This window comes from Dendrobium catenatum, unplaced genomic scaffold (assembly GCF_001605985.2).
Source record: "Dendrobium catenatum unplaced genomic scaffold, ASM160598v2 fragScaff_scaffold_1024, whole genome shotgun sequence".
Classification (NCBI taxonomy): domain Eukaryota; kingdom Viridiplantae; phylum Streptophyta; class Magnoliopsida; order Asparagales; family Orchidaceae; genus Dendrobium; species Dendrobium catenatum.
The window spans coordinates 2191159-2199635 of NW_021319486.1; the positions used below are offsets into that span (position 1 = coordinate 2191159).

Below are 8477 nucleotides of genomic sequence, written 5' to 3' on the forward strand. Positions count from 1 at the left end.
GTGATTACCCGCTTCGTTGTAAGTGTCGCATCGGGCTCCCTCCTACCGTGCTACGAGAGCGCGTATAGGTGGTTCCCCGGTCCGCCACAAACAACGAGAATGGGAAATCTGAGTTTTAGGTGATTACCCACCTCATTGTAGGTGTCGCACCGGGCTCCCTCCTACCGTGCTACGAGAGTGCGTATAGGTGGTTCCCCGGTCCGCCACAAACGACGAGAATAGGAAATCTGAGTTCTGGAGATTATACCTTTGGGGTCGACGACGATGAAGAATTTGCAAGCAAATATATCCTCTCCTTTTTTTTGTTGAATCTCCCCTTTTTTTAAAAAAAAATTCTTCCTCATTTCTCTTTCTTTCTCTCTTTTTTTTTATTCTCCTCCACTCCTTTTTTTTACCACTCATGCATACATATATCTACAAGTTTGTATTCACTAACATGAATGACACAACGAATCGCGATATCAGCTAATCAACACAAATAATAACATTGCTCATACCTTCTCCTTTTTTTTTTGAATTGAAGGAATTAACCTTAACTTGCTGTAACGAGAGGGTTTGGCAAAACCAAGAGTGGATACTTGGATTACTGGAATTAAGGTGTAATGGGCCGTTGTAGGTTGAGGAGAAGTTGGCTTAAGCTAAGTAAGTGGGCTTGTATTTGGGCTGTTGTTCAGTTGGAGAAAGGTGTGTAGTGTAAGTTATTGGTTATTGGTTTTTTGAAATTAACTTCAGGAATAAAATGCAATTGGGCCAAAAACAACCATTATGGGTTTGGATTTATTTGAGAATAATTCCTGCAGCTGAAAATTTAATGACAACAAGCTTCACGTGGAGGTGGGCTGTTTATTTGATCAGTAGGTGTTGGGAGGAAAGGGATCGAGAGGTGGATATGTGGACTGCTGTTGCTTAAAAATTTTGGGAGAAGTGTATGGGCCTTTGTGGTGTTGTTTGAGGGCTGCAGTTGAGGGGGGATGCTACATATTTTGAGAGCTGAGTGGAGCAAAAGTGGATTTGAGTGGGCTGAAATTTGGGTTGTTTGAGTGTAAGCCAGAGAAATGAAGGAAATCTGCAGATGGGCCTTTGGAGAAATGACTTTGCTATTATGGAGTCGTAGGTGGATTGTTAGGCTCTAGAGATAAATTGATGTTGGGCTTCCTTTTTCAAAAAAAAAAAAGAAGAAGTAATTATTCTGTGATACAATTATCATTTATAATAATCATTACTGCTATAAACAACAATAATCACTACTGAAACTATCCACAAAATGGTTCTACTACTAATAATAAAATAAAAGTAAAAAAAAATTATTACTGAAATACACATACATGTGCTCATAAAAGACAAGGAATGAAGTCAAATAAAACTCATAGCCAACAGTTTAACCTGCTGTAAAAAAAAAAGAGTGGCTGTGAGAGTGGTTCTGTCTGAGTGGGCTGAAGGTTCACGTGAAATGTCAGGGGAAGCAAGCTGTTTCTTGTTGCGACGTGAGGAAAACTCAATAAAGCCGCTTCACAGTTTGAAGAATCCTTCAAATCAGATGCCTTACAAGAGAAGAGATTACTCTCCCTTGCTGTTGGAGGGATTTCGAGTGAGCAGTCCGCTTGTGAGGAGGAGGAGCTCCCTTTGACCAACCTAAGTTGGCACGTGGAAGGCTGGAGGCGTGGATGTGAAGCTTTCTCCGCTTGAAGAGGGAGGTAGAGGAAGCAATCGTCAGACAGGAGAGAAGAGACCGAGGCTTCTTGTTGGCGGGGTGGAGGTGAGCAGTTGCTTGTGGTATTCTCTGGTCAGAGGCGGACCAAAGACTGGAGGCGTGGGGAGGAAAACAGAGCAAGGATTTTTTTTTCTTTACTTGTGGCTCCCTTCTGTCTGAAAACAGCGGGCATAGTTCATTTTGACGAACGGGGGCCAGCTGTGATTGAAGCGGGATAGATCGACGGACGTTCGACAAAACGAGGTTTGCATCAATGGAATTAATGGATCTGCTCCTTGTTTTCTCCATTTGGCATCTGTTATTGTTGCATTTTTTTTTAATTTAACAGCCATATTAGTGATTGGTCACTCATGCATTAATTTAACATGACAAAGATGAGTCAATCAGGTCAAAGGCTGCCTCGAATTGCATGCATTTTTCTCATTTTGCGTGTATTTCACTTCGTTAAATATGCTGAATTCGTCGAATATCAGAATTAGACAAATTAATAGCGCATTTCGGGTATTGTCGATGTTTCGGTCAATGACGCAGCCCGTTTCACGATCGACGTCATTTGGGCGACGTTGAGGGTAATTTTTACATGGGGCCACCTCGATTTGTGTGCGCATCTTCAAAAGAACAATTTGATAGTGCATTTAGGGTATTGCTGATGTTTCGGTCGCAATGACGCAGTCCATTTCACGATCGGACGTCATTTGGGCGACGTTGAGGGTAAGTTTTACATGGGGCTACCTCGATTTGCATGTGCATCTTCAAAAGAAATATTTGATAGTGCATTTAGGGTATTGTCGATGTTTCGGTCGCAATGACGCAGTCCATTTCACGATCGGGCGTGTCATTTGAGCATACCGATGGTAATTCTTGCATGCGCCCACCTCGATTTACGTGCACAACCTAAATTATACAAATTGGTAGTGCATTTAAGATATTATCGATGTTCCGAACACAACGACGCAGTCCGTTTCACGATCGGGCATCATTTGGGTAGAGTCGGGCAAACTTTTCTTGAAATTTGTGCTTTACCTGAAATGCGTATTGATTTCGCATGCTTTAATTTGAATAAATTGGATGTCACCCTTAGATATTTAGGATATTCTGAATACATTGGCGAAGTTTGTTTTGCGATCGGACTTTTTTTCGCTAATGCCAAAGCCAATTTTCTCGATATACGTGTTTTTGTCTCGAAATTTGTGCCACCAATTCGGATGATCCAAATTGAACATAGAAGACGTAGTTTTTGAGTATTCATAATGTTTCGATCGTAATGGAGAAATCGGTTCGTCGATCCGACGTCGTTTGATCAGCTTTGTAATTTAATTTCGGGTGTTGGTCGTCCCTTTTGACCGATCTCATCCGATTCGATTGCGACGGGCCTCGACTTAGCAAAATTCGATATCCTGATCGCAACGATGGTGTTCTTTTTACAATCAGAGATCATTTGACCCTTCAAGTGATGCGTTGTATCATCCCGCGCGTTGCTCGATCCGCCACCTTTGTCCTTTTTGCACATAATTTAAGTTATAGGGGTCAACAAATGCCCCCCAACAAATGTCGGTTGACGGTCCTTAGTAGCCCCTCTTCTCTTTTTTTTTTTTACATTCCTTTTTTTTGTCATTATTACAACTGCTTTTTGATATATTTGTATTTTCTCCTTATGCAGAAGATGTTTCGTTGGCAGAGACCTGATGATCTTCCACCAGGTGAGCCTAGTGAGGCTGCCATCTGGGATGCGATTGACAGGTGGGATCCCAATAGTAGAGTTGATGTTCGGGATAAACTAAAGCAGCACCAGGATATGCTGCGGGGGCGATATGTTTTTCACAGTTTCTTTACCCGCTCCCCTTTACTGCCAGAGCTTTCTAGGGATTCTGTTGCTTTTGAGAACCCGGACAGGTGGGTCACTAGTCTCAGATTGCAGTGCGGGGAGTATCACCCGTTGGAGAGTACCATTGCACCACTGAGTTGGGGGACTTGCGACATTTTGGAGCCAGTAGCCGATGTAGCGGAGCCTGTTGGATAGTCGAGACTTCTTGGTCACCGGCAGTTACAGCCGGCACCCTTGGAGTGGCCGAGAGACTCTACAGTTGGGCAGGTAAAGAGTCTAGTCAGGGTTTACATTTGTTGGGCACGCTACATTCTTCAGACACAGAGGTACATTGCAGGCAGCGGGGATTTACGGGGCAGTTTACGCCTAACTGTTTGACTACGGGCGCCTTCCTTCCTCTTGGGCCCGAGGTTTAGTTGAGTTATGGGACTCAGGCAGAGGTACTTGCTGGATCAGGACGGAGGAGCTCGCGATTACTTTTTCAGACCTCCAGACAGTGTCAGGGCTACCAGTTTTTGGCCACCACTTTGAGGAGTGTGTTCCTCTAGATGAGCAATTATTTCAGCGGGTCCTTTCGGAAGACGGTGACAGGCGAGGGAGGTTAGTACTGTTAGATGTTTACCCCGTCGCACTGCAGCGCTACAGACAGACGCATAGAGCGTCCGACCTATCGAGGCGCGCTAGGGCTTCCATGCCCGTCGATGTTTGGATTCGTAGTTTTCTTCAGGAGAGGTACCTATCTTCAGTTTGAGTTTCACTACATGACCCTTTTGGACTTGGTTTGAAGCGTGGTGCTCCATTGTCAGAGGAGACTGCTGAGCCTTCTTCTACCTATAGTTGTACTTTCCCAGGGTTGCCGGGTGTCAGTGAAGACTTGTTCTTAGTGGGACTTTTGGCTACTTGGCTCTGCACTTTTGTTCTTCTTCTTAGAGCAGGATTAGTTAGATGTAGCGTACTTCTGGCCGCCAGTCAGTTAGCACAGGGGCAGAGACTTGCTTTGGTTCCAGCGACACTTGCTAGGATTTATAGGTCTCTACGCACTGCTTCTGAGGCCGCTTCTCTCGAGTTACGGGATCTGACTTTACCATGGCAGTACTTGTACGGATGGATTCACTTGCACGCTCAAGGTGCCTTTTTTGTTCTGGAGTTTCCTGCTTACTTCTCAGAGAGAGGGTACCCCACTGTTCTCCCGTTGTCTCAGGCGTCCTCTACCCTAGAGTCGGAGAGGATCCGACTTTTCTTCTTTGCACCACAGTTGGTTAGAGACCGGTTCTCCTTGGTTCAGCAGCCAGATGTCGTTGGTTTGTCGCCTCACCTGAGAGGTATTGTTGTAGTGGATGGGATTGATCATAGAGGTAGACGCATGCTTCTGCTCCGTGGACAGAGTTTGACAGTTGCTGAGTACCTCATTAGCATACGCCCGGGCTGGTTGTGTTACCGTTCTGGTAACATTATGACGTTGGAGGGCTATCAGCCCAACAGAGTAGCCAGACAGTTTGGGTACTTTCAGGCTACAGCTTTTGACGGTCGCCCAGTTGTTCCTGCAGTTACAGATGTTTTACGCATGGAGACTGTACCGCAGGAGACCCGTTTTTTCACAGCAGCAGTGACGTGGCTGCACTTGCTCAGGCTTGGCACCGGGTCTAGTTTTCTTCTAGCTCAGCCATCCAGTTGTACCGGCATTAGTTTCACGCAGCTGACTTGAGTACGTTTGTCCTTTGGTCCTGCTCTGGAGCACGGAGCTAGGAGATACGAGAGCAGAGTACACGGTCTCAGGTTGCCAAAGGGACATAGGTCCCGTAGGGGTTTTTCAGACGCTACTTTTGAGAGAGGTACTTTTTTTACCCGTCCCTTTTTTGTCATTTATTAATTTGATTAAATATTGATTGCTTAATTTGCTCTTGATACAGGGACAGAAACTGAGGTCCATACTACTGCTGGGGTTGTAGTTCCCTCTCCGGTGAGAGCTCCAAATGTGGCACCCGAGCCACCTCGTGCTGAGACTACCAGGCCTTCACGCAGACGTGCCGGCTCCCAGCGTACTTCATCTTCTCGGATGTCTGTGGACGTTCACACTTTACTTGGGGACTCCGACGAGAGTTCACAGAGACCGAGGAGATCAGACTTTACTTGCTACAATACGTTGAACCCTCCGGACGACTTCTCTTTTCCGGTGTACCCTTACGGGTCTTTCTATTACGGGGAGTCTTCAGGAGCTGACGAAGGCTCATTTTCAGAGTTTTTTGAGACACCGTCATACGTATCAGCAACCTTAGACTTAGTACCTACAGGGTTTTCTTTCTTTCCTGAGTGTACCCAGACTGATACTGCGGGCCCTTCTTCTGTTCCTGCTGGTTACTCCTCTGACTCAGCGAGCCCCTCAGCAGGTAAGCATTTGTCTTAAGTTTGTTCATTTTAATGCATTATAATATTATATGTTATCATATTGATTGTTTGTCATTCTTCGTGCAGTGCCTGGGGGAGCTGACGACACTTCGAAGATTTTCTGCCACATTCCTTTACTTCCCGATTCTAGGAGCGCTAGCAGATGCAACCACGCTAGAGAGATTTTACGGGATCTAATATGCAGCATTGATCCGGGGTCTCCAGAGTCCTGGGATAGGTTCACCTCCTATGCTGACCAGTCCCTCAGCTTACTTGCTAGTCTTGGGATGGATAGTTCTGAGCTAGTTGGTTGGGAGATGCTTTGTCGTGATGCGGAGGTTTTCGTTAGACGATTGCGGTCTTTTGCTACCTTACGGCCCGGTACTACACCCCAGAACTAGAGGAGAGGCTTTCCAGACGACGAGCGGCAGCTGATGTTGCCCATGACCAGTTTAACAGGAGTGCAGTGGCAGTGAGGCAACACCGCGATAGTTCTTCGAAGATGGGTGCAGAAATAGCAGAGTTTACAGCTCGCGTGAGGGGTCTCTGGAGAGACATAAAGGAGGTGATGTCCAAAAAGACTGATGTAGAGGTGAGGCGCAGTCAGCGTGATCGTCTCACCAGGAGGGAGGAGCAACGCCACCAGACTTTGCACCAAGCGATGGCGGATGCCGAGACCGCATTAGTACAGGCAGAGGAGTTTCACAGTGCTGAGATAGAGTTCCAGTCTTTGTCAGAGTTAGTTGGGCAGTTAGATGATCTAAAGTCTCGTATCTCTTGACCTTTCTCCCTCTTTTTTTGTACTCTATAGTGTCTATACTCATGTAATTTCTTGAGTCTCCATGTACTTGTACCTCATGATGATTATTGTATACATATATGGAGGATTTTTTTTTAAAGCATTTCTTCTTTCTTTTTTTTTTGTTCTCAGAGTTGTACTGAGCGGTATGCTGGAGTTATACTCCGAGCTTGAGTTTTAGACATGTATTGTTGGTGTCACTCGGGATTTTAAATATTTATTTGGAGATCTCGGAACGCAGCGCGATGTCGATCCAAATAAATATTTAAAATGCCCCCAGCCTCTAAGGATAGTTATGAGCAGTGTCGCTTCAGCCATTAGTTGAAATCAGTAGCCGTTAGATTTAGCTCAAATTCCAAAAAAATTGGCTCTTTCTGCCCTATTCTTTGTGTGATGGACCTGACGAAAGATTTGTGGGTTCTTGGATTCAGTTGATAGTACCAAGTATGGGGAGTATCTTAATCCTTAACCACTCGATGAGACTTTTAATCTAAGTCACTTGAGATCATCAGATTAGAAGAGCTAGAATTTAATAGCTCTTTGTCCTCTAGTTGCTGAAACGGGGTCCCTCTACTGTGACCTTTCTTATGGCGTATTGAGTAGACAGAACTAACAGCGATCCTGCCATATTTGGGCATGTTGGATCCGACCTTTTACACCCATTCAGGCTTCAAACTCGAGCTATGGGAAATGTGCTCCCTGATACTGAATCTTCTGAAGGTAGATTTGAAGTCATCCTTTATGGTTGAAGATTTGGACTCACGCACACTTGGTAGGTGTTCAAAATTACCCTTGTCCACTGGAATTCTGATTCTCCGGTCAATTAGGAGAGTCTTGTAGACGATGACCCCTAGAGCTCGTTGAGTCAAATCAGCCTTCGTTCTTCCTGCAGTCCCTACTGATGGGTTGACGAAGTGGGGGTTCCGCTACTACGGCCTTTCTTATGGCGTGTTAGGTAGACCGAGCTGCCAGCGATCCGGCCATATTTGGGCGTGTTAGATCCGGCCTTTTACACCCATTCGAACCTTAAGCTTCAGGCTATTGAAAAACTTCAAGCTTTTTTGGCTCAATTTGTTGGAGCATATATTCACAAAAATCTTTTTTTTTTACTTTTGAAATCTTAGTACACTTGGAAGGAGAGATGTCCCGAAATTCAAGAAAAATTACCCACATATATACTGATAATAGAAGTTATCACATCCTGATTTAAAGGGATGTTCGCAATCGATGATTTTAAATATTTATTTGGGGATCTCGGCACTCAGCGTGATGTCGACCCGAATAAATATTTAAAAGTATTCCCCCCCCACCTTTTTTTTGCAAAATTGACATTCCGGAATTTTAAATATTTATTCGGGGATCTGGGCACGCAGTGCGATGTCGACCCGAATAAATATTTGGCGACTGATGAATAACATCACCGTGAATCTGACACTCATGGCACCTCTTAGCGTGGTCAATGCAGTTTGTAATCATTGTTGGCCAATAATAACCCATCCTCTTGATTTTAGCGGCCATTTTAGGACCTGACTGATGTGCACCACAATGCCTTTCGTGGACTTCTGTCACTACTTTATCAGCTTCTTTGGTCCCTAGGCACCTTAGCCACATCTGATCAAAAGCCCGTCGGTAAAGCGTGTCGTTGACAAATGTATATCGTAGCGCCGTTTTTTGAATTTGTGCGGCCATAGACTTTTAAATATTTATTCGGGTCGACATCTCACTGTGTGCCGAGATCTCCAAATAAATATTTAAAA

The 8477-nt window shown here is 44.9% G+C and overlaps 1 protein-coding gene across 1 annotated transcript; it reads left to right on the plus strand.

Moving 5' to 3' along the window:
- Positions 1-1232: 1232 nt before the first annotated feature.
- LOC110105091 lies at positions 1233-7743 on the plus strand. Its single transcript, XM_028697989.1, has 2 exons — positions 1233-5923; positions 6009-7743. Exons 1-2 carry the CDS (start codon positions 5593-5595, stop codon positions 6320-6322), a joined length of 645 nt encoding a protein of 214 aa, XP_028553822.1. The 5' UTR covers positions 1233-5592; the 3' UTR covers positions 6323-7743.
- The last annotated feature ends 734 nt before the right edge of the window (positions 7744-8477 follow it).

Excerpts from the sequence above, each read along its gene's own strand:
- LOC110105091 (XM_028697989.1), top strand. The coding sequence starts at position 5,593 with ATGTCTGTGGACGTTCACACTTTACTTGGGGACTCCGACGAGAGTTCA. Across the intron at positions 5,924-6,008 it reads CTCAGCGAGCCCCTCAGCAG|TGCCTGGGGGAGCTGACGAC; the intron begins GTAAGCATTTGT and ends TTCTTCGTGCAG.